The following is a 25,978-nucleotide window of genomic DNA, read 5'->3' on the forward strand; positions in this document are numbered from 1 at the left end:
CCCTGTGTCGGTATGTACCGTATTTTTCGCTCCATAAGACGCACCTGACTATAAGATGCACCTAGGTTTTAGAGGCAGAAAACAGGAAAAAAAAAATTCTGAACTAATGGACTGCAGACAGTACAGGAGATGACCAGAGACTGCGGACAGCACAGGGATGACCAGAGACTGCGGACAGCACAGGGATGACCAGAGACTGCGGACAGCACAGGGATGACCAGAGACTGCGGACAGTACAGATGACTGCTGACCTTTGGGGAGGTGGGGAGCGGGTACCTGAATTTGACAGGTACCCGCTCTTACTTCCGCAGAGTTTTTGTTTGATCTTACCTGTTCCTCGATCCAGCCGCTTCCAGGCTTCTGTAATGGCGCTCGGCATGACAGCCGGGTGCCCAGTGCGCATGAGCGAGAAGCACTTGCGCTTTGTGATTGGTCCGGCGGCTTCTGGGATCTGTCATGTGTCCCAGGTACCGCCTTACCATTCACAAAAAGCACCGCTTCTTGCGCATGCGCACTTGGCACCCGGCTGTCATGCCCAGTGCCCACACTACAGAAGCCGGAAGACAGCGCGCCGCTGGATAGAGGAACAGGTAAGATCAAAGAACGAAGAAGTAAGAGCGGGTACCTGTCAAATTCAGGTATCCGCTCCCCACCTCCCCAAAGGTCAGGAGTCATCTCCATAAGGTCCCGCTGCAGAGCTGAGCGGCCGGCCCGGTATTCTGACACGGCGGCGGTGGAAATACCGGACCGGCCGCTCCATATTCGCTCCATAAGACGCACTGACATTTCCCCCCCTTTTTTTGGGGGGAAAAAGTGCGTCTTATGGAGCGAAAAATACGGTAAACAGCGGTTGCCCCATTCATGTGAGGTATCGCCGCGAACGCCAGATCAAGGGCAGTAATTCTAACACTAGACATCCTTTGTAAATCTAAAATGGTAGCTTGTAAAGGTTTTAAAATGTTGCCTATGGATATTAAAAATGTATGCAGTTTGTTGCCATTGCACAGGGCATGGACAGTTTTAAAGCATGTCATGTTTGATATTTATTTACTCAGAATACCATCATCTTTTATATTTTACCAAGTAATTGACCAATATATTGTGTTTCTGTGCATTAAAAGTAAAAAAAAGTGTATTTTTTGCAAAAACATTGCGGTTGAAAAATTGCTGCACGAGTACTATGTGACATAAAAAAATTGCAGTACCCACCATTTTATTTACTAGGGTGTCTGCTTTAAAAAATATATAATGTTTAGTGGTTCAAAGTAATTTCCTAGCAAAAAATACAGATTTTTTTCATGTGAACAAAAAGTGTCAGAAAAGGTTTGGTCTTCAGGTGGTTAGAAGAGTGAATGATGTGTGGCATAAACTTCTAATGCTGGACATAAAATGCACTCCCCCCCCAAAATGACCCCTTTTTGGAAATTAGAAACCCTAAACTATTTGTTGAGAGGCATGTTGAGTCAATAGAATCATTTATTTTTTTACCCCAAGTTTTTGGAAAATGACAAAAAAATATATATATTTTTTTACACAAAATTGTCACTTAAATGATTTACTGCTCACACATTCCATCGGTATATGTGGAATTACTCCCCAAAATACATTTTTCTATGGGGGTACCACATGTGAGAGAGTCTAGCCAAGTACAGGACCCCAAAATCCAATAAGCACCTTCAGGCTTTTAAAGGGCTTTATTTCTATACTACCTATCAGTTTCGGAGACCCTGAAATGCCAGGATAGCACCAAAACCCCCCAAATCACACCTTTTTGGAAAGTAGACACCCCAAGGAATTTGATAAGAAGTAACGTGAGTATTTTACAGATCTCGTTTGTTGCCACAAGTTTTTGAAAAATGAAGAAAGAAAACAAAAACATATTTTTCTTTTTTTATATTTCAAAACCTTGTGAGAAAAAGTGAGATCTGCAAAATACTCACCATGCCTCTTTTTAAATTTCTTGGGGTATCTACTTTCCAAAAAGGGGTCATTTGGGGGGTTTGGTGCTATCCTGGCATTTCAGGGCCTCCAAACCTGATAGGTAGTGAGGAAGTTACGCACCTGCAGGCTTTCAAAGTGGTCATTGGATTTCAGGCATCTGTATGTGACTAGGCTCCCAAAAAGTCTCACATATGTGGTATCCCCATACCCAGTAGAAGTAGCAGAATGTATTTTGGGGAGTAATTCCACATATACCCATGGCTTGTGTGAGAAATATATCATTTAAATGACAACTTTGTGTAGAAGAAAAAAAAAATGTTTTTGTCATTTTCCAAAAACTTGTGGGGAAAAAAAAATCTTCCATGGACACAATATGCCTCTCAGCAGATAGCTTAGGGTGTCTACTTTCCAAAAAGGGGTCATTTGGGGGTATTTGTACTGTCCTGGTATTTTAGCACCTCAAGAAATGTGATTAGCAGTCAGAAAGTAAAAGCTGTGTAAATTCCATTATCTATACCATAGTTTGTAGATGCTATAACTTTCACACAAAGCAATCAATATACACTTATTGGGATTTTCTTAACCAAAACATGTAACAGAATACATTTTGGCCTACATTTATGATGAAATTTGAGTTTTTTGGCTATTTCTTATGACAGAAATAAGAAAATATTGTTTTTATTTAAAAAAAATATATATTTTTATAAAACTTTTTTTGTTTATAGCATCAAAAAGCACACAGGTGATAAAATACCACTGAAATAAAGCTCTATTTGTATGAAAAAAATGAAATAAATTCCATTTATGTACCGTATTGCATGACCGTGCAATTATCAGTTAAACTAGTGCAGCGCTGCATAGCAAAAAAAATGGCGTAAATTGCAGTACACTTATTGGGATTTTTTTTACCAAAAACATGTTGCAGAATACATTTTGGCCTTAATTTATGACTAACTTTGAGTTTACGATATATTTTTTATATTCTAAAGTAAAAATATAGTTTTTCTTCAAAATTTTTGGTGTTTTTTTGTTTATAGTGCAAAAAATAAAAAGCGCACAGGTGATAAAATACCACCAAAAGAAAGGTCTATTTGTGTGAATAAAGGGACGTAAATTTTGTTTGGGTACAGCATTGCATGACTGCGCAATTATCAGTTGAAATAGTGCAGCGCTGAATAGCAAAAAGAGGCCTGGTCATTAAGAGCGGTAAATCTTCAGGATGGCAAGTGGTTAATGCAGATAAGGCACTAAGTGAGATTAATTACCACTTTAATCAGCCACATGGATACTGGAATTTACGTAATTTTTTGCTATATGACACTACGCTAGTTTAACTGACAATTGTGCGGTCATGCAATGCTGTACAAAAATGAAATTTATGTAATATTTTTCCCACAAATAGAGCTTTCTTTTGGTGGTATTTGATCACCTCTGGGTTTTTATTTTTTGCAAAAGTGTGTATTGGTTTATGTGAAAGTTACTCGCTGTCAGCTGCTCTTGACTCCTTAGCACCCCTAATCACAGGAAACATTAGACCCCGACCACTTCAACCCTGGCAGAATGACCATACCAAAAATCTCAAGCGACGCAATTGTGCGCTGGAGCGACTATGGCGCAAAACCAGATCCCAACAAGCAATCACCCGATATAAATCCGCCTTCCTCACTTCCTCCCTCCACGCTGCCAAACAAGCCTACTTTGTAACCCTCATCAATACCCTCTCCTCCAGTCCTTGCCGGCTCTTCTCCACTTTTAACTCTCTAATCTCTCCGCCCCCACCTCCTCCCAGTACCTCACTCACTGCCCACGAGATTGCTAACCACTTCCAAAGCAAGATCAACGCAATTCGTAGGAACATCACCACTGCTCAGACTTCCGCCCCACCTAGCATCTCTCACCCGAAAACCCCCTCAACACTCCACTCCTTCGACCCTGCTACCACCGAAGAGGTCACTAAGGTCTTCTCTGAAGCTCGCCTTACCACCTGCCCCCTTGACCCTGTCCCCACAAAACTCCTACGATCACCCTCCTCCTCCATCCTACGCTTCCTCACTCACTTCTTTAATCTCTCCTTCTCTACTGGCGCATTTCCCTCCCCTCTGAAGCACATCACTCCCATACTTAAAAAACCCTCCCTGGATCCCACCGACCTAAACAACCTTAGACCCATCTCCCTTCTGCCATTTACATCCAAACTCCTTGAGCGCTTAGCCTATAATCGCCTGAGTTCCCACCACACCGACAACAACCTCCTTGATCCCCTACAGTCTGGCTTCTGTCCCCTACACTCCACCGAAACCGCCCTACTCAAACTCACCAACGACCTGCTAACCGCCAAAGCCAATGGCCACTACGCAGTGCTCCTACTCCTTGACCTCTCCACAGCTTTCGACTTGGTCGATCACCCCCTCCTCAAAAAACTATACTCTCTTGGCCTCAGAGACTCCGCTTTCTCCTGGCTCTCTTCCTATCTATCACAGCGCTCCTTCAGTGTTTCCTATAACGCTGCCACCTCCCCCTCACTCCCCCTCTCTGTTGGGGTCCCTCAAGGTTCTGTCCTCGGGCCCCTTCTATTCTCCATCTACACCTCCTCCCTTGGCCAACTGATACACTCTTACGGCTTCAACTACCATCTCTATGCTGATGACACTCAAATCTATCTCTCTACCCCTCGCCTCACCCCTTCAGTCTCCGCCCGAATCACTAGCCTTCTGAACGACATATCAGACTGGATTTCACTCCACTTCCTCAAATTAAACCTTGCTAAAACCGAGCTCCTAGTTTCCCCCCCCAGCCTATGCTCCCCCCCCGACTTCTCCATCACGACCAACAACACCACCATCAGCCCCACCCCGCAAGCCAGAGTACTAGGTGTCCTTCTAGACTCCAATCTGTCTTTCCAGCCCCAGGTCCAATCGCTGACAAACTCATGTAGACTCCACCTCCGCAACATCTCTAAAATACGTCCGTTCCTAACTCCGGAAACCACTAAGCAACTCATTCACTCCCTTATTATATCATGACTTGACTACTGTAACTCCCTCCTCACCGGCTTACCTCAACACAGGCTATCCCCGCTTCAGTCTATCCTGAATTCTGCGGCCAGACTCATCCACCTTACTAACCGCTCCGTATCCACCACCCCTCTCTGCCAATCCCTCCACTGCCTTCCGATTGCCCAATATATTGCAAGCTTGATTAGCAGGACAAGAAAAGGAATCCTGTTGCCGGTTTTTGATTGAGTTTTTCCATCTCCACCCCACCTTACTTTGATGAGTGTCAGTTACTTTAGTTCCTGGTGTCCAGGCTTCAACAGATATAGTGGCCGACCACCCGATACCAAGGATTCCAAAGGCGATAACATGTTTTAGCTTGATCTGTAATCAGAAACAAATTTCAGCTCTATTCTCTCAAATAACATTTTTCCTGAGGAATATATTCCCATTTTTCTATCCCAGGTTTCATGAGTAGCAGGGTTCGGTCCTTGCCCTAGGTCCTAGGCAGGCGGACCTTTCTCGTCTTGTACCCATATTTTGGCTCCTACATTGACTGACTGTGTTGGTGGATCCGAATCCTTTATCCCCCCGCATTGTCAATTTGGTTGGAGCCTGCCCTTCCTCCAGTTGGGCCAAGTATATGGGTATTAACAGCAACTGTGCCATCCTTTCTCCCTTGCTGATAGTCAAGGATTCTCCTCCTAGGTTGATCATAATTACCTTTATTTCCCCCTGATAATCCGAGTCAATCACTCCTCCGATGACTACAGCTCCTCTAAGTGCAAAACTAGACCTGGTTGATATCTGTCCAAAATGATTGTAAGGTATCTTACAACCTATTCCAGTAGGTATGGTACTTACCTTTCCTGGTCCTATAACAATCATGTCTATCGAATAAAGATCCAGACCAGCTGATGCAGGTGTTCCTCTGTATGTATCTGTAAAGCTTCTGTCATCTTCTTCAAAGTGGATTTTAGTAATCCGTTCATTCTTTCCACAAGCCCTGCAGATTGTGGGTAATAGGGTATATGATATACCCATTCAATATTATGTTGATTTGCATATTCCTTTACCTGTTGTTCTGTGAAATGAGATCCATTGTCAGTCTGAATCTGTAGGGGAGTACCATAATACTGTGATAATTTCCAAAGTTCTCAGTATACTCCATTGAGTGGCAGACTGACAAGGGAAACCAATCATTAATCCTGAAAATGTGTCTACTGCTGTGCATACATACTTACATCTTCGGCTTTCTGGGAGAGGCCCAATGAAATCCATCTGCCAATGCTGTCCAGGTAACTGTCCTCTCCCTATATGTCCCATCACAGTATGTGGAACTTCCCTCTTTTGGGTATGTTGACATAGTGGACATTGTGCTATTGTTTGCTTAATTATGTCTAACGTCAGAGGTATGCCTCTCACTTGTGCCCACCTGTAAGTGGCCTTTTCTCCAAGATGTCCACTTTTTTGGTGAGCCCAAAGGGCTGTACCCTGTAGCCATGTTTCCTGAATTTCAGCTTCTCTTTCTGCATCAGATGTTTTGGATATAGCTGCAGCCGTGTCTGCTTGAAAATTAAACAAAGTCCTGCCACACCTCTTTTTCCAAACACTTACTTACTATGTATCTTTCTCAACAACATACACATCCATTCCATCCTTATTAAACACTTCTCTCATTCCTATCAATATATTTAAATCCGGATTCTTTAAAGACATGTTACAAATGCACATACAAAGTTTAACAACATAGAATATGAATGTTGGTAAAAAAAAACAACAAAATCAGCATATCTACTTTCTTAAACCATCAAGCTTGTAATACATTTACCAGGTATCTATGGTTCTCTATGACTTCATAGCAGTCTGGGGTCTCAACAGATATGTTATGTATTCATATACAACACTCATAGTCAGTAGTAGACTCACACAACTCGGTCAATGCTATACCCATTTGTTCTATTTTTCATTTCATTCATGAGCACCTGTTTCCTATGTTTTTAGTGCCGGCTTCAGTTTTAATTCTCCTACATAGCTTAACACAAGAATCCTTGTCTAATGATGCATCAAAATCATAATACTTTATCCATTTACTAAGATATTTCACATTTTTCCTTTTCTTTCTTTTGCTTTGGGCAAGATCTCTGTGCCCCTTATTCCACTGTATCCCCAGGAATTTCACTACCTGAGACGGACCTTGTATTTTGGCCGGATGGATTTCCCAGCCTTTGGTCCTCCGGGGCAATCATCCCAATCATCGCTAGATGAAGAATCTCACACATCAGCATCCACTTAATTGGATCCCAATCAACTGTGGCTGCTGCTATTGCCCAATGGACTTTCCAATGGTTCACCCTTCCCCTTCGTTTAGTATATTTATTTTGGGCCACTTTAACTGCTGATATCTCGACTATATTTTGATAATGTTCTAATTTATCTTTCAACAATTTTTGCCCACATTGCAGAAGAACAATTTTACCTTCTATGGTCTTCTGCTCTAGTTGATGGTAATCCTTCATTACCTGATGTAATTTCTTATGAATCTTCCTGTATGCAATTAGCAAAATCCAACTGCGTCTGCCTAAAGCCACTACATCACCTGCCTTGGCAGGGATCCCCTCAAGTACATTTACAACATCAAGGGGTTTGATACCTTTTAAACCTAAATCTACAGCATCACCTGCCTTGGCAGGGACCCCCTTGAGTACATTTACAATATCAAGGGGTTCTGCCTTTTAGTTTACTCTCCCATGATTCAGCCAAACCCTGTGTAACTAATTCTCTAGTAACAATATTATATGGAGCCTCGGTCCAGCCGGGTACCTCCACTTTTTCCTCACTTTTGTCTTTATTCTTCTTCCTAAACATGGTTGATTCTTTTCAAATGGGGATGTTAGTTATGTGTTTCAAAATTTTTACGATGTGCCAAATGGGCATGACTCTGGTCAGAGGTTCCCTCTTTTACTAGTTGAACTTCCCAAAGTCCCGCCCCTCTCAACATCTATGTAAAAAATATACTAATTCAAAACTTTTGGAAAAGTGCCAACAGGTTCAAATAAAACATCTGAATGCACACTTTCAATTTCTGTTCTTAATTTTTCAATATCACATTCCGCTGTCCTTCTATAAGCATTTGAACCTAATTGGCAAAAAGCCAATTTTTGAGATTTTGCACGGAGACTCTTCTGCGAAAAAGAGGTCTCCGCTGAAAATCCCAAAACAAAATACTTTACAACAACAAAATTTTCCCCAAATGATCCTGCTGACTATGCCAATTTATGTTTTACCTGTTCAAAATTAAGTCTACAGCTTACTCACTATCATACCAGATAGGAAAGACTAAGTCTTTAGAGGTAAAATATAAAAAAGTACATTTATTGATATTTAATATTCCCTAATACAAATACAGGTTATAGCTAATCATATATAGAATAAATCATAAAGAGTAAGCATCAATACATCACTGGATATTGTAGCATCACCCTTCACCTCGATTGGGGGACTTCCAGCAATCAGCGAGGAGGAAACCGGGAAAAACACCACGAGACAAGTCTGTCTCACCAAGATAGTCCCATTTTCTTCCCAGAAATCCCCTCTTCTTATTTCACGCATGTATATGCGCAGTGGATAAGTTGCGGCACGTGAACACAGCGTGTATTCATGCTCAGTTGCCTGTTCTCACGGTGTGCCCTATCTCATGGCAGTGAGTCATAATTTCAGATAAATCCAGTTTCATCCACTTCTGCACAAACAAGTCTGAACTGAATCTGTCATTCTGGTAACAAAGAAAAACCAAGAACTGTAATAACCTGTTATTCCGGTAACAAAGAAACCAAGTGTTCAATTATAATCTATACATTCATTCTATACAAGCTTGTCACACTCTTATCACAGTAGCTTCGCCATTTCTTGTTTTATAGATTTTTCTAGACCTTTAAACATTTTTGCTATTTCTGATTTAGTTGGCAGATGTGAGTCTTGATCTTCTAAATTCTCCATCATTTCTATTTTCTCACTATCTGCTTCTTCTAAATTTTGTTTTATATTCAATATTCCTAGGGATAATCTGGAGCTCTCTCCAGTACTATTTTCCATCACACTCTTTGCGTTTATTCCAATTTGCCTCTCGGGAGTCTGTTTATCCTGTCCGGGAATATATTTTTTTAATTTAACTAGATTGGGGGGCCTTTGACCCACTTCCTTTTGTTTCTTTGTTTTTCATTTTAATAGTTCAGTCTTTCAATAATTCAATCTTCCCCTCTTCCTCTCTCCCATCTCCTTCGTTAACACCCCTCAGGAACTAGTGTTATTTTCAGGTCCACTTTCTTTTATTTTTATCCTTCATCCGTTTAAATACCAAACACTCGGTAATCTCAATAGTGTCCCCTGGAAGCAACCCCCACGCCTTTGACCATCAAACATTTACTGCATTTTCAATTTAACACTTGAAGTGTTTCACAGTTCATGCTCTTCTGCCACTCTAACTCACCCATTTATCTCTTCTTCACTTCTGGGGGGGGGGGCCTCAGATGCTCTCACCAACAGGGGGGTTGCTGGAATAAGCCCGTCCAGTTCAGCAGAGTTTTCCAGGGTGGGGTTCTCCTCATATGTCCCCCTTGGGTCTCAACCTCCACATCCATTTTAGCTTCCAATAATTTTTATTGATTGAACTTGTGTTTATAGATTTATAGATTAGGGGGGGAAAGAGGGGGAAGAAAGGAGAGCAGAGCTACATGTCCTCCTGTGGACTGGCCAGCTTCTCCCTCCTCCCAGCGATCCCCTGCATTTGATCACGTGACTGCCCAGCTTCCTCTATGCTCCAGCTTCCAGGGCTCTCCACCTCCTCCTCCTCCTCCTTAGCCCCAGCCTACTCCCTGGACACCAGGGACCGTGGGAGACAGATCCGGACACCGGAGCACTCCACAAGGCCCCGGCACAGCAGCAGGCAAACCCCCTCTCAAATTCAGCTATCCTCCCATCGGCTCATGGTGGGATGGTGAAGGAGCCCGGTGTCGGGAGACCCTACTTCGATCTCCCGTTCAGTGCCATGCTCAGGCTCCTCCCCACCAGGATCATAATGGAATTGTAACACCTCAGCCTTCAGCAACCTGGGAATGGGGTTGGGTACGCCTGACCTTAGCAGGGACCTCTACTTCTTCACCTGAGTTATATGTCACGTGCTGCTGCTCTCTACAGGTTCATATTCTGAGCCTAATTCTGTCAGTGAGGCTTCCCCTTCACTCTCATCTGACATACCCAGAATCCTGTAGTCCTTTTCACTAAATGTATAGGTACCTAGTGCGACTCCCGTGAAAAAGAGCACCTGGCTGTCAGGGACTGCTTGAACTGCTATAAAACAAAATTACCTGCTAGTGCTAGCAGAGATCTGCACTTGCTGGGGAGAAGGGTGGGTTAAGAGTAGGGGCTAAATGCAGGTGCGTTTTTGGGGATACTATACTACGCTAGTATAGTTCTGATCTGATCAAATATATTGATCTGTCCAGAAACTACACAAGCAATGGAGGTTTGTTGTGTATGTGAGCGTGTTCCTGGCAATCAGAGGGTTCAATGTGATGATTGATGTAGTGGTGTGCAGTCTGACGCTATCTGGGAGGGACACTAACTGATGCTAATGCTATCTGAAGTCGTCCGTGACACTACTACAGTGACCAGTAAAAAAATCAGTACACTTTAATAATGACACTGGTTACAGGGCAGTGAAAGGATTAACCGGGGGGCAATCAGGGGTTAAATGTAACGTAGCTTTGCTTTTAAAGTGTGCTGCTTGGACGTGGATCTGCTTTCTTCTCTCTCTGGACTGGAATGTACTCCAGGGAGAGAAGATTGAGCTCTGATTCAGTACAGCTGATCAGCAGGTCCAGGCCAAACATCACTGGTGAGAGATCAATGCTATACTGCCCTCTGTTTCCTAAGTTGGAACTCCAGGAAAAAGAAAAATAACTATGCGTTTGTAAGAGAAGGGGGTGGTACGGTAGGAAAGTAATGCATTGCAAACAAAGGAGGAATGTACCTCTGAAATATGTTATAGCCCCCCGTACCACCCCCTTCTCTCAGAAACATGTTGGGGGTTGCCACGAGGCAGAGTGGAACGGTGTTGGATGCCGGCCATTGGCAGTTGTTTGACAGCTGTCAAACTGGTCTGTCTCTCACGCTGGCTCATGACAGTGGAACTGCCGATGCTTTCGTATAGCCTTGTGGTGTTCTTACCCACTCCTAATGCTGTATGTCAAGAACTCCAAATGTAAGCGTGCTATTTTTTATTGTTTAATAAATTACTTCTGGGGTAGTCATGTTCTCTCCTGTGCTATCCTGGAGAGATTACTTAGGAAAAATATTTTTTTTTAGAGCAGCACAATCTTGTAAGTTCCCAACAAAGATGAGGATCCTATGGAGAGGAGGTTTGGGCAGACCACAGGATCTCCCCTCATCCAATCACAGAACACCTTACATTCTGTGAATAGAATAGGCCTTTCCTTAGTGAACCAGGTGGAGATTGAGGGACCCCCATTTATCACTGTACACTAGCCAGATGTCTTAGTCATAGTAAAAGAGTGCTGTGGGGAGTGAGAGATGGGATTTTTACTGTAAGCAGCAGCAATCTATGCATAGGCTCATTTTTGGTGGTAACTACATATGATAGAAGCTATATTTTGGACCTATTCAGGAAGACAGTACAAATTAATAAAATTATCTCAAATTATTCACCTGATCTTGAGTGTCCACATGCCAGCTGATGTTTTTCTCTGGTAGTTATCAATATTGATGTTTGTTAATTGTTTCTAATGAAAATGTATATGATGCTTGTGGCTGAGAGTTTTCCTTTTTCCTAACATAACTGTTATGTATCTATATGATGCTTTCTTTCATAAATATATGAAAATTGAAATGTTAGTTGTTTGGAGTGTTGCCTATTTATTTATATCGTCTTTGTGGTATTCCATTTGCAAGGGTTTTACTGTTTGGTCTAAATCCCAGAGAGGGTACTGTACTGCAGGGCAGACAAGAAAAAAGGCGTTTTCTATAAAACAGAATAAGGTACAGCCAAAATGTTTTTTCATGGCTTAAATACCAATTGCAGGGTTATAAGATCAGCCCAAAAAAGGCAATGGCAAGGTAAGGTTAGGCAGAAAGGAGGAATTCTGTTTGCCCTTTCTAGACAAGCCGCAAGCCCCAATGGCTCTCCGGTCCAAGTAGGGGGAAAGTTAAGGCTCTTCCTACCACAGTTGCTCAAAGTTACCACAAATCCATACAAGTAGCATCTGATGGCAGAGGGCTACCACCTAGAGTTTTTTGGCCAGGTCACCTGCAATATTTTTTCTAACACCTTCTCCAAGGGACTTAGTAAAGGCATTGGTGCTGCTGGTGCTGTTGGGGGAACTGGTAGACCAAAGGGTGTTTAGTTCCGGTACCCACAGACAAATTGAATCTGGGTATCTAATCTCATGTGTTTGTGGTTCAGAATCCTTTAGGAAAGTTTCATACCTTTCTAAAAGACCAAATGCAGAGTTTAGATGCATTCAAAATTATAGACAGTGTGTGGCATCTACAGAGACCATAGATTATTCAAGGCAGTCCCTGATGGCCTTTAAAGAGAGACAAAAATAACTACATAAGCAGAACTGCATTCGTCTGTGTGAGATAAATCCAGAGAGAAACTGGGGTTGATTTACTAAAACTGGAGAGTGCAAAATCTGGTGCAGCTCTGCATAGAGACCAATCAGTTTCCATTTTTTTTTTGTCAAAGCTTAACCCCTTCCCGCCGATGCCTACCGGCCCTTTAAGAGATTCAGACGCCGGGAGGCGGGGCGGTTGGGGCGTGGTTTAGGAATCATGTGACCGCCGCGATGACGCGTCACGGCAGTCACATGATCGGGAAAGGTCCCGTTCGAAAGAGCGGACCGGGACCTTTCCGTGAGTACCACACATGTGTGCTGGGAGCGCGCAGGGCGCGCACTCTCAGCACATATGTATTTAGTTACATGGACGCAAATGTGTGGCCGCTCGGCGTCTAGGCCCAGATGCCGGGCGGCCGCACATTTGTGTGCGGCCGGCGCAAAGGGGTTAATTGAGCAAGTTGAAGTTAGAAGCTACCATGCACAGCTGCACCAGGTATTGCACTCTCCAGTTTTAGTAAATCAACCCCAGTGTGACTGTTTCTGGTTACAAACTGATAGCTTACTGAACCATGTGCAACCACAGGACACAGAAAGAAGTGTGTGCAGTTAATGGCTGATTACCTTAAAGAATAGGAGGAGTGTTTAGGGTGATGTGTTTTTAGCTTTGCAGTAGTTTTCAGTTGAACTATCCAGGGCCCAGGAGCTTTAATAATGGAGCAGCTTGTCTATTTGGCAGCTAAACAGCACTGAACCAAGCAGGTTACAGTGTATAGAATGTGCATGTAACAATGTCTCTGTCAGCTACTCTCATCTATGGTCTTCTTCCTCAGGATGTGAGCTGTCAGCATGTACAGTCCATATATATCAACTCCATTGACTCTTGTGCAGCTTCTTTATTAACTTATGTGGTGCTGTTGGGCATGACTTGCAGTGTCTTTCATTCAGTATAACAATCATTTATTCTCTTCATCATGGTTATTCCATACAGAATCTCCACATAAGTTTGTGGAAATTTACGCCTGTTATCTCCAATATACCAATGATAAAAAAACAGGACACAAGTGGATAGATAAAAAAATGTATCATATATATAGATTGTAAGCTCTAACAAGTAGGGCCCTCTGTTTCCTCTTGTACCAAATTGTATTGTAACTGTAATAGACTAAATCACATAAATATCCTCCTGCGCTCTTATGGTGAATAGTAAATAAAGCTAGGAAGCAGCCAGCATCTGTCCCACACCAAACAAAGGCAATATGAATAAAATGTAAAATTGATGCAGCGCTAGAAGAACAAAACACTAAAACCTAAATAACCAAATGGTAAATATAGGTATTAGTATAGGTATTAACATGACCCAAATCCACCTAGGGATGAGCAGAAGACAGTGGCCCTTAATAGGCTAATAGTAGTGGTTAAGTGCAGGATAAAGTGTCCATAGTTCATATATCTACAGGGGTGCAGGTGAATCACAGCACACTTCAAAAACGTGATCCCGGGCAGTCTTGCTGCAATGGCCTCTCACCTCCACTCTATGACCCTACAGGGCCATAAAGCATAATGTAGATCACCACGGAATCCTCCAATTCAGGGACTCTTTTGGTAGATTGGCCTCACATGAACAGGGATAGAATTCCTCCAGGCCAGTAGGTAAACAGAAAGCACTCTCCTCCGTTGTCACAACCGCTCATATGCTCATAAATGAGGGGATAAACACAATCCTCATAGTGTATTACCGCTTTATTTGTAAAAAGGCAGCAGATAACCAAACAAAGAAAGAAGGTAATCCACTTACATGGCAAGACGGCTTGTATGGAGATAGCAATACAATGCTGGGTGTACAGCAGGATCAAAAAGGTGCACCAAGATGGCGTCACGCCGGAAGTGCGTCACCACGCTATTGCCGTCGACGCGTTGCGTCACGTAACTCGTGACTTCATCGTGACTTCATCATTGTAACTGTAATGTCTACCTTCATTTTGTAAAGTGCTGTGCAAACTATTGGCGCTATATAAATTCTGTATAATAATAATTATATATAATTATATATATATATGTGTGTGTGTGTGTGTGTCTTGTTAAAGACTTCCCTGGACAGAAAAATGTTGTTTCCTCACAGGAAGAGAGGTATCTTTGGTGGTGGAGAGACAGGGAAAGCCTCCCATTTGGTTGTTTCTAAAATGGGGGTGGGAGGGGTTGGGTGAGCATTTATAGTCAATAGCTGAGTTTTCTGACAAGCAACATCTTTGTCTGTGCAGAGAAACACCTGTTGTCTCTTTCTCTGATTCATCTCAAGGGGTCATTAAATCTGCTAGCAGATTACCTGACTCATCACAGGGTGTTTGAATCATGAAGCATTCTTCTCAGAAAATGGGGGGGGGGGGGTCCCCCTCAGGTGGATCTGTTTGCCAACCAGCCGAATGCCAAAGTCCAAATCTTGGACTTTTCAACTATGCTATGCCATGCCTTCCTACCTTTCAGACTCATACCTCTTGTTCTGAAGAAGCTCAAGCAGGATAACTCTACGCTGATTTTGGTGGTTTCTTTTTGGCACAAGAGGCCCTGGTTCTCCAACCTTTAGCTTCTAGCGCAGGATCATCCTCTGAGACATTGAAACAAATAAAATCTTCTTTTTCAGGGATCTGTAATATTTATGCAGGTCCAAAACCTGAATGTGGCAGTCTGATTTCTGAAAACAAGATCTTAACGGCAAAAGAATTACCTGATATAGTAATTAATACCCTCCTCTCCAGCAGAAAGCAGGTTACACAGACTATTTATGTGAAAGTCTGAAACATTTTTTTCGTTCTGGTGGTAGGACAAAGGAGTCTCAGTAGACCTCACTGCCATCTAAGATTTTTTAAAAGATGGAGCAGATCACAACCTAGCCATTAGCACCCTCAAAATTCAAGTGGCAGCTTTGAGCATTTTTTGGAGGTTAGCCCCAAATCCTCTCAAAGCTACATTCTTTATAGTTTTTTCTATATCAAGACCAGTTCTTTTCAAGTGTTTTCAAGAATGAGATCTTTCAGTGGTTCTGAAAGGCTTGATTAAGATTTCTCTGGATCCAAATGCTTACCTTTTAAGAGGGCCCTCTTGGTCCCCATCACGTCAGATAGGCGCATTAGTGAACTGCCAACCTTGTCCATTAGGGAACCAATCCTCATATTTTTGATGACAGGTTTGTTTTGAGAACTAATCCAGGGTTCCTTCCTATAAGGCATAATCTGATTTTCATCTTTCTCAGGATATAGCATTGCCTTCTTTCTGTCTGCATCTCTTTAGCAGACAGGAAGAATTATATAATTTTCATTTGGGTCTGGGTCCTAAACAATTTGGAATGGCTTTAGATAATCTGAGCACTTTTTAATTCTTCACTTTGGTAGAAAAAAAGATTGTTAAGCCTCCAAAATACTAATGTCCGCTGGATCAAACAGGCTATCTCAGAGGCATACAAGGACTTAGACATATCATGCATTCTTTGTCTCTATGGCACATTCAATGTGGGCTTTATCTACATCTTGGGCAATCTGTCATGCTTCTGTGTGATCAAGCTACTCCGCTTTAAGCATTATTGTCTAGACTTCCTCACTGCTAGTAATCAGGTTTTCAGGATGAAGGTTCTTCAGGCAGTGGTCCTTCCCTAATATAGTAAATTTTAACTTCTCCTCTACTGTGCTGTCCTGTAAAGACAACTTGAGAGAACTTCCAGGGCAGCAGGGATTATCTCCCTATTTTATTATACAGTACCTTGTGGTTTTATGTCTTTCAGTTAAACATCCCAGGAGGGTTATTTGCCAAAATGCTTAGGACAGAACTGAGGGACCACATTTTTAAGGTCCTTCCTTTTGTGTTTCCTACCTCTGTGGTAGTCACGCTGTTGCTGTCCTGAAAGACTCTTGGAAACATAGTTACTGTTAAGTCTAACACTGATTTTTTTTTTCCCCTGGAGTTTGACTTTAAGTATATTTCTTTTTAATCTAGATGCAAGTTAAAAATAATACCTTTACATTTTTTCATTGCTCTTATACAGATGTTTTACTTGTAGGTGTCACGCGGGATATCATGGTGAGAGATGTCATGCACTTACTCTTCCTTCAGGAAACCCTTCAAACGCTTATGGTCACACAACTGTCTTGGCGGTAGTTGCAGTTGTACTGTCATCATTCTGCTTAACTGTTATATCATCTTTATTAGTAATAAGGTATGTTAAAGCTTATGGTTAGAAAATTTTGCATGAATATTTTATGAAATTTAATTTATTGCCAAGCAGTACCTAGTAGTTGAATATAGTTCTGTTTGAAGAAAACCTTTGTCTACTACAAAAGCAAACAATTTTTAAACAACACTTTTATTATCTGTCAAAAAATATTTGGTAAGTAAAAAGTGTAATTTAAAGAATAGCATTTAGTAGATAGTAGTAGTAGTAGTAGTAGTAGTAGTAGTAGTAATAATAGTAGTAGTAGTTCTTGTTGCCTATAGCCAAGGCATGCGCCTGTAGTAAAGAAACTGGTTTGTCTGTGCATGTCAAACACTTTTTTCTTAGTCAGTCAGTCAATCAATAGAAGTTGGAGATTAATCAGTTAATATTTACCATTTAGACTATTTGGGCTTTTTTTTCAGTTCATAATGGTTAGTTGAGTCATTGAGTCAATCTCGTGAGACCAACCTCCTAACAAATGCCCAATGCAGCCACACAAAATAGCAATTGTTTCCTGCTATGTAAAGCTAATACCACGTTATAAAGGCAGTTTTTAATGACAGAGAATGAAAAAAATGTCCTAGTGCAAAAACAGCTCTTTTGTTCTACTGCAGGAGATTGTTCAGCAATTGTCACAGGATTATTCTCATGATGTATGCTTGAATGGAAAAAATCACCAAGGAATCTTCTTCATACATGATTTATTTCCTTCTCCTATTCAAGTCTATGGTGGAGGTTTTAAGGAAATTAATCGATTATAGTTTGTTACGTGATTATTTTGTAGCATTGTACAATTGTGGGAGATCAATCATTCAGTTACAGTACTGAAAATATCATATGAAGAAACTCACATTAAAGGGTCTATGCATACAAAATTCCCATTGCGAATGTCTCACCATTCACATGAAAGTCATGAATAATACCCCTAATGTTTGTAATATGTTTGAAATGTCAGTTTCTATCACCTTTCACGGGGTGAATGTAGCATTCTCTCACATTTGATCCTAAGAGAAAAAAAACCCTAAGAACATTCACCAATAGAAAAACCAGCCTAACACTATAGCTTAAGAACATTTGACCAGAAGGCAAAATAATATGAGACTGCACTGCATACAATATTTATGAGCTGCAGGTTCATACACTGTTTGGGCGGTTCAGCAAACCGACCTGAACCTTCAGCTGCAGCAATGATTGAAACATTCATCAGCTCCTGGTTGTTAGGGAGCCAGCAGGTCTGATATGAATATTAAAAGGGACCCAATGAAAAGCCTAAAAAAAGCCTTTTGTCCCCCACAAAATCTAGTCCTAGACCCTTATCCAGGCATGCAGCCTGGCAAGTCAGGAAAGGCGGGGGGGGGAGCATGTACCCTCTCCTTCTTAACCATACCAGGCCACATGCCCTCAACATGGGGGTTACCTTGCCAGGGGGTACCCCATGTTGATGAGGACAAGGGCCACTTCTCCACAGCCCTGGCCCAGTGGAAGTGGAAGTCTGAGGGCGGGGTGCTTAATGGAATTGCCAACATGCCAAAGGTAAAGAATCTCAATGATCCACTCCCGTCAATTTATTCATGCCAAATACCATCTCTGAGTCCCTGCTACTGTAAACAAAGGGGTGACATAATTGACCAATTACAGACATGATGTCAAATATGGACATGACTATATTTAGTAAATGATGTCATTGACCAAATATGGTGGGCAAGAAAGGAGTTAAAGTAAAACCTGTCACTAAAATCTCATATACATTTTAGCATGGTAATGTCATTTAAAAATGTGTTTTAATTTTTACTTCAAGTGGCCATTTCAGCATACATTTCGCAGGTATGTTCTCTTGTTCACACCATCAGAATCCCTGCCTGGTAAATACCATGCAACCATTGCTGGAGTGCGTGCATGTACACAGGAAGTGACTGCTAACAGGACCCAGAGGTCAACAGCACTGAGATGCAACAAGAATGAAAAAAAAGGTTTGACAAAACATTGTCAGTGCTTTATGATAAACACTGCTTAAGCAAATTACACATCATCTAGTTAGGGTTTATATCCTTAAAGTGATAACATTTATTTTGTTATTTATGTTATTATGTTTGTTTTAAGCTTCTGAAAGCTGGTTTAGTTGTTTTTGGTGAAGTTTCAGATGTGGATGTGTGAGGCCCTGCCTGTGTGAAAACATAGGAGAAATGGCCACGAGGTTATCCAGATTAAACTTTGAATGGCTCCATAATGTCAGTTATGAGTGGAGAAAGATAGGATTTCATGTTTCTCTAGGTTTGGTAATTCCTGGATTAGGGTCTGGAGCCCAGAGACTTCAAGCTGCTTCTCCAATCCTGTGTCCAGATTCACCAGGAACAAGCAGGCCGACTGTGTGATGTTCACACCTGTTATAATCTAGGACCTGATATTAGTTCAGAGCTCCATCCAACAGTCAGGAGGTCTGTGTATAGGAGTCAGAGAGGCTGCACAGGGCAGCCAGATGTCTGCATGAGGCAGATTCAGTCATTGACAGAGCAGTAAGGAGCTGATCAAGAGTATGCTATGGGAAAGCTTGAGTTTTTAGGGAACTGTGTATGTTTGTCTAAGGAGCAGATATAAGGCCTAGGCTTGAGGCTTGAAGAAGCTGTGTGGCAAGACAGTGAGCCAGGAGGCTGCAGTATTCTGTTTTGCAAATTACAGTAATGGTGGAAATCCCCTGCATGGGCAACTGATGTATTTTGTGATGTTTTCCATTCTTTTTAATAAAAATAAATATATAATTAACAAACAGCCAAGCCCTTAAACAGTTTGCTGAAGTGGACTGAACTCATGGTCATGTACTACCATTGAGCTAAGAAATTCCCCAATGTCACAATAGATATAGTACATAGGTTCTTTTTATAAATGGAATTCTATATGACATTATTTAAACAAATTACTATTATATTCATATTTTTTAGATGTATTGTCTCTTGAAATACCATACCATACCCTGCCCTGCATGTTCAGTGATTGGAAGCTAAGCAGAGTCAGGCCTCGTTAATACCTAGATGAGAGGCTGCTTGCCCCACTCTTTATGTTGATCGGTGTTTCTTGTTTCTTGTGCACTTTAACAGCTTCATGACCGCCCTATAGCAGAAATACTGCTACAAGGCCGCACGGGTTTGCATTTGCAGGTAGGGGGAGCGCGCGAGCCGTTCCCTACCTGAGTCGCCGTTCGCGTCTGCGGCTGTCAATCACCGGGTCCCAGCCGGTGAATACCAGCCGGCGCCCGGTGATTACCGACAATCAACGACGGGGAGGAGGGCTGCTATGTTTACTAACAGCCCTCCTCCCTGTCAGCTCGGGCACACTGCTCTGGATGGCTGTGCACAGCCATCCAGAGCAGTGTGCTTACAGTGAAGCGCACACCCCTCCCCTAGTAAAACACTCCCAGCACACTGTTAACCCTTTGATCACCCTTCATGTTAACCCCGTCCTGCCCAGTGCCATTAGTATAGTGTCAGTGCTTTTTTTTAGCACTGATCACTGTATTGGTGTCACTGGGGATGTCAGTGACACCAAGTCAGTTCCCCCCAGTGTCAGAATGTCCACCGCTGATCGCCACAATTAGTGAAAAATAAAAAATTCCAGTATCTATACTATAAACGCTATAACTTTCACGTAAACCAATTCATTGACACGTATTGAAATTTTTTTTTAGAAAAGACAGAATACATTTTGGCTTACATTTATGATGAAATTTGATTTAAAATTTTTTTTTTTTTTACTGCTTTTTTTTTACTGCTTCCGCACCACCCTATAGTAGAAATACTTCTACAGGGCAGCTTGGGTGCATAAGATCAGGTGTGTATATATATATATATATATATATATATATATATATAATGTGATTCGCACTCCTGTGGTTTTCGTGCCCTTCCCAGATAGCTTCAGATTACCTGTCAGTACACCAGTAATTGCATTTAACCTCTTGATTGCCAGGAACATGCTTACATACACAATAAACCTCCATTGCTAGCAGAGTGTCTGAGCAGATCAATATCTTTGATCAGATCAGCACTATACCAGAGTTCACATTTGTAAAGTGTCCCCAAAAACGCAGTGTTAGCGGGATCAGCCCTGGCACCTGCCAGCACCTGTGTTTAGCCCGTACTGCAAGTGCAGTGTTAGTAGGTCACTGTCACTTGATACATTGCACACAAAACCTCAGGGTTCACAGAATCAGGCCTGATCTCTGCTAGCACTTGCCGGTAAACTTTGATGACTCTCATATGCAGCAGAATGCCAGTACTAGTGCCACTCTACCTTTTGGTGAACTGAAGAGCACCAGCCCTGCAGTATCACTTGGTGACGTGGTGAGTCCCATACGTGTAGTACAAGCTGGTACGGTGGCGAGCACAAGTAGTGTCCCACAGCAACCAAGAAATCGCACACAGGCCGTAGAGCCCTTAGTATCCTTCCAGATGTGCTTGCAAATTCTGATTGGCAGCCCACAAATTCTGCAGCACCTGTACTTCCCCCATTCACTGCTCAAACCGGAATGCAGGTGGAAACCGCAAATTTAACTACTCCCCTTGATTTTTTGGAGCTGTGTTTTATGGAAGATCTGTATGCATTGATTGTGGATCAGAGCAATTTATATGCACAATAGTTTATCGCTGCCAACCCAAATTCAAACCTTGCCAGACCATTCGCATGGAAACCCATTACGGTTTCTGAATTTAAAGTTTTTTGGGCCTAACCCTCAACATTACTAAAAAAATGAATTGTGGTTGTATTGGTCCACAGACCCGATTCATCATATGCCCGTGTTCTTTGCTGCCATGGCCAGGCAGAGATATGAGAGTATATTGTGTTTTCTGTATTTCAATGACAATACATTCTGCTGTCCTCGGGGTGACTCTGAATTTGACCGGCTCCACAAAATTCGGCCCCTCGTAAATCACCTTAACCAAAAATTTGCAGATGTCTATACTCCCCAGCAAAACATCTGCGTTAATGAGTCCCTCATTAAGTTTTCTGGCCAACTTGCATTCAAACAATTTTGCCCCAGCAAGCATGCCAGATATGGGGTCAAGATGTATAAGACCTGTGAGAGGGCAACAGGCTATACATATAAGTTTTAGATTTACGAGGGACAGTTACGTGAAGCCCTCTGGATGCCCAGACTACATGGGGAGTTAGTTTGGGACTTGGTGTCATTCTTTTTCCATATGAGGTACTACTTATACGATGATAATTTTTATTCAAGCGTGCCACTATTTACACATTTGTACAATCTTGGAATTGGTGCATGTGGCTTGGTGCGACCTAATCGCCAGGGCTTCCTCCAACGGCTTGTAAATACACATCTTAGAAAGGGAGAAAAAGTCTGCTTGAGAAATGAGGATGTCATTCAGCTGCAGCGCCGACTTGTTTATTCTGACAGCAACAGGGTCTTGCTCTCAGAATATACATAAGTAGGTGTGTGCAGTGCTGCTGGATTAGATTTTTCATCCACAGTTAAAAAAAGAGCATTATACCAAAGCATGGGGGCCTGGGGTGGCCAGTGGGTGGATGGCCCCTATGCTTCAGCATATATATTTTATAATATTTTTTGGCACGTTTCATTTGTGCACACCATCAGAAGTGGGTGGATGGTTTTAGGGGAGGAATAGGGAGGGGAGGGAGGAGGGATTGTGGAGGTGGGAGGGACGGTTGGGGGGTGTGGGGGGGGTTGGGGGGAGGGTGGTTGTCCATGAGTCAAATAGCTGTTTCCCCTACCTATAAAAGGACATGTAGATGTAAGAGAGAAATAGATATTAGACATGAGTCTGATTAGCATTTTGACATATAGTGTGAAAGGTCTTAATTCTCCGGCTAAAAGACATAAGATACTTAGGGAAGTGTACCAACACTCTATAGACGTGGCCTTCCTACAGGAGACACATCTTTCATATGAACACCAACATTAAGTTATACTCGAGGTACTACCCAACATGGTACTATGCGGATTCACCAATAAAGCGGGCCAAATTAGTATTCACAAAAAATATAAATTTTGAGTTTGAGGAAAAATTGGATCTAGAGGGTCCGTATTTAGGATTACGAGGGAAATTGCAGGGGCAAAGATATACATTGGTAAATATCTATTGCCCAAATAAGAACCCAGAGAACTTCCTTCTAAATCTAACGGGGAAAATTATGGAATTTAAGAGAGTCTAATCGTGGCAGGAGACTTTAATTTCTGCTTGGATCTATGGATGGATACATCTTCGGGTGTGCAGAATTAGAAAGGAAAAAATTAAGAAAGTTGAAAAAAGAATTATATCTAAATCAATTAATAGATACTTGGAGAGTAAAACATCCCAGAGATGGGGATTATTTTTTTTTTCCAATAAAGATTTATTGAGCATCGAAAAACAAAAACAGACAAAAGCATGGGTTGTATTGATACAACAGTTTGCTAGAAGCATCTAGCCTTATAACGAGAGTAAGTCAGACAAGAAGAAAGAAAAAAAAAACTTGGCATGGAAGTTGAACACAGAAGAATGAGGGGGCAGACCCCAAACAACAACTTAGAGAACTAAGAGGAGGATGTGGATCTAGAAGGACAAAAAATAAACAGGTTTTGAGTAACTATGGTCATAAGAACCTATTGTCAATATCGTGCGTAGATTCATGATAGACCAGAACATGGAATCATTGACATTAGAAAACATTTTTGAGAATGGTGGATGTGGAGAAATTACACTGAGGTACATTGATTGATAATGTGATTTTAGGTCAGGTATGAAAATGTTCAGTTCAGCATGCTGGAAACACCGTCCCAGCAAAAGAAAGGGAAAAGAGAGAGAAAAAAAAAATTGGGGGGGGGGAGAGGAGGGAGGGGTAGGGAAGGAGGGAAGAGTAGGGAAGGCGGGGGATATATCAAGGAAGGATGACAGAGGGGGGTAGCATGTGTCTCTCGCCCTCTCCGCCGGACGCCAAAGTATCACACCCCCTTCCCCCCCACATCATAGAAGGCCGTGAGCTGAAGGGGAAGGAGTGCAACCAGATAGGATCCCAACGTTCAATCCCCTCAGAGAAGAGTAGCCTGGAGAGAACCAGGTATATACGGGTGGTCTTATAGGTGGGCTGTAATGTCTTTATTGGGGCGAAGGTTTGTCAATCAATAGAGCGAACTCTTCAGTTGTCTGGAAATGTGTCCAACAAGCCCATTTAGAAGCAAATTTGGCAGGAAAGTCTCGGGCAATAAAAATGAGTTCTTCCATTTCCGCTATTTTACGTATGTGGATGAGCCATTCTCTTATAGTCGGAGGTTGTGGGTACCCCCAGTGAACTGGAAGACATTGTTTAGGTGCGTTAACCATGTGAATGGCTAGAGACTTAAAATAGGTCGACTGGGGGAGAGAGGAATTTTGCAGTAAGAACTGAGCGAGAGTAAAATTTAAAGTGTAGGTAGTTACGCGTTGAATAATTCGGTGTATTGCAGACCAGTATTGTTTAATTCTAGGACATGTCCAACAGATATGTAGAAGGGTTCCCTCCTCCTCACATCTCCAACAAGTGTCAGGGGTATCTGGGTTAAATTTATGGAGAAGAGCAGATGTGCGATACCAGCAGGATTGAATTTTGTAACCATTTTCTTGGGTGGATACCTTTACCGAGCCTTTTGAGTGTGTTCAGATGAATGCATTCCCAGTCATCTTGAGTGAAAGAAATCGAGAGGTCTCTTTCCCATGCCGCGCAAGCTGTGCCACTGTTAGAAGGGTAGTGGGAGCTCAGTTGAGAGTGGATGGTGGAGATTAGATGACTTTGAGGCGATTGTTTAGAGCACAATTTCTCAAATGGGGTCAGAAGTCTAGACACCTGTCGGTTTTTTTCAAGTGAGTGTAGCTAATGTTATACAAGCAGGTATGGCCATGGTGGTATAGGGTTTGTTCCTAGGTTAGAGGCTAGCTGTTCCCTGGAAAGCATTGTGTTTATGTTAAAGAATTGGTGGGCTATCATCTTTTTGAAAGGCCAATGGTCCTTGTGGAATCGCGGGTGTAAGCCTGGTGGAAAATCGGTGTTTTGACGTAGAGGGGTAAGAGGCCCTGGGACTGATGAAATCGATTTAGAACTTTTGCAAATAGTACTAAAGATGCGAATGGTTGGGTAAATTAAAGGGTGGGTATTTGCTTCTTGAGGGGTATGGTGAACGTGCAACCAAAGCATAGAAGCAAGAGGCGTGGGTAAGAAAAAAGCCTCGAGAGAGACCCAGTCTTTAACAGTGTCGTGAGTGTTCCAATCTACTATCCTGGAGAGATGGCATGCATGGAGATAATTCTGGATGTCGGATAGGCTTATTCCCCCTTTGTGTCTGGGAAGCACCAGTCTAGCGTAACTAGTTTGTGGTCTGTGATTGTTCCATAGGAAATTGGAGCAGAGGCTCCTGTAAGAGAGTAAGAAATTGTGAGGTAGGTGGATGGGTATAGTTTGTAACAGGTAGAGGAGTTGCAGGAGAGCATTCATTTTGAGGATAGCGGTTCTGCCAAAGCAGGAAAAGATAGGTTTGTTCCATCATTTGAAATCATTTGTTAACTCTCGCAGGATGGATAGATAATTCTTACTGTAGAGGTCTCGTAGGTTCTTAGGGATCTGAATGCCTAAATAAGTGATGGCGTCCTGTTTCCATAAAAAGGGAAAGTTTCGCTGACAGCGGATTACATCTGTAGAAGAGAGGGTCACATTGAGGGCATAAGACTTTGAAAAGTTGATTTTGAGGGTGGACAAGTATTGGAAGTGACAAAATTCTGCTAGGAGGACTGGAAGAATAGTGTGTGGGGGCTGATAAAAAAAAGCAGAATGTCATCGGCAAATGCTGTTAATTTATACTCCTGCAGAGCTAAGACCTTTGATATCATGGTTGTGTCTGAGACAGTGAAGAAAAGGTTCCAGCGTCAGGACAAAAAGGATAGGGGAGAGTGGGCATTCCTGTCTGGTACCATTATGGATGGGAAAAGCGTCTGACAGTGTGGCATTTACTCTAACTCATGCTGAAGGCGCAGCGTAGAGAGACATTATAAAGGTCAGCAAACACTAACCAAGTTCCATCGTCTGTAATACTTGTTCTATATAATCCCATGCAACCCTTTCAAATGCTTTCTCCGCATCTAAGGAAAGAAAGAAACCTTGTTGGTTCGAGGTAGTCAAAAGGTGGTGTATATTGATAGCTTTGATAGTGTTGTCTCTGGCTTCGCGTC

At 42.2% G+C, this 25,978-nt stretch overlaps 1 protein-coding gene across 6 annotated transcripts in view; it reads left to right on the forward strand.

Moving 5' to 3' along the window:
• Nucleotides 1–25,978, forward strand: part of HBEGF (heparin binding EGF like growth factor) — a 906,786-nt gene that overhangs the window by 367,008 nt on the left and 513,800 nt on the right. For 4 of the 6 annotated variants that reach the window (XM_089686635.1, XM_089686638.1, XM_089686640.1 and 1 more), the window contains one exon: nt 16,620–16,775. In XM_089686635.1, coding sequence (XP_089542761.1) covers nt 16,620–16,775 — 156 coding nt within the window. Of the gene's footprint in view, nt 1–16,619; nt 16,776–17,386; nt 17,648–25,978 lie in introns of those variants that run through there. The other 2 variants (XM_089686639.1, XM_089686636.1) reach the window with 2 other exon arrangements.

The sequence above is a fragment of the Staurois parvus genome, unplaced genomic scaffold, assembly GCF_062004578.1.
Source record: "Staurois parvus isolate SC_StPar_1 unplaced genomic scaffold, SC_StPar_1.0 ptg000403l, whole genome shotgun sequence".
Taxonomy (NCBI): Eukaryota; Metazoa; Chordata; class Amphibia; order Anura; family Ranidae; genus Staurois; species Staurois parvus.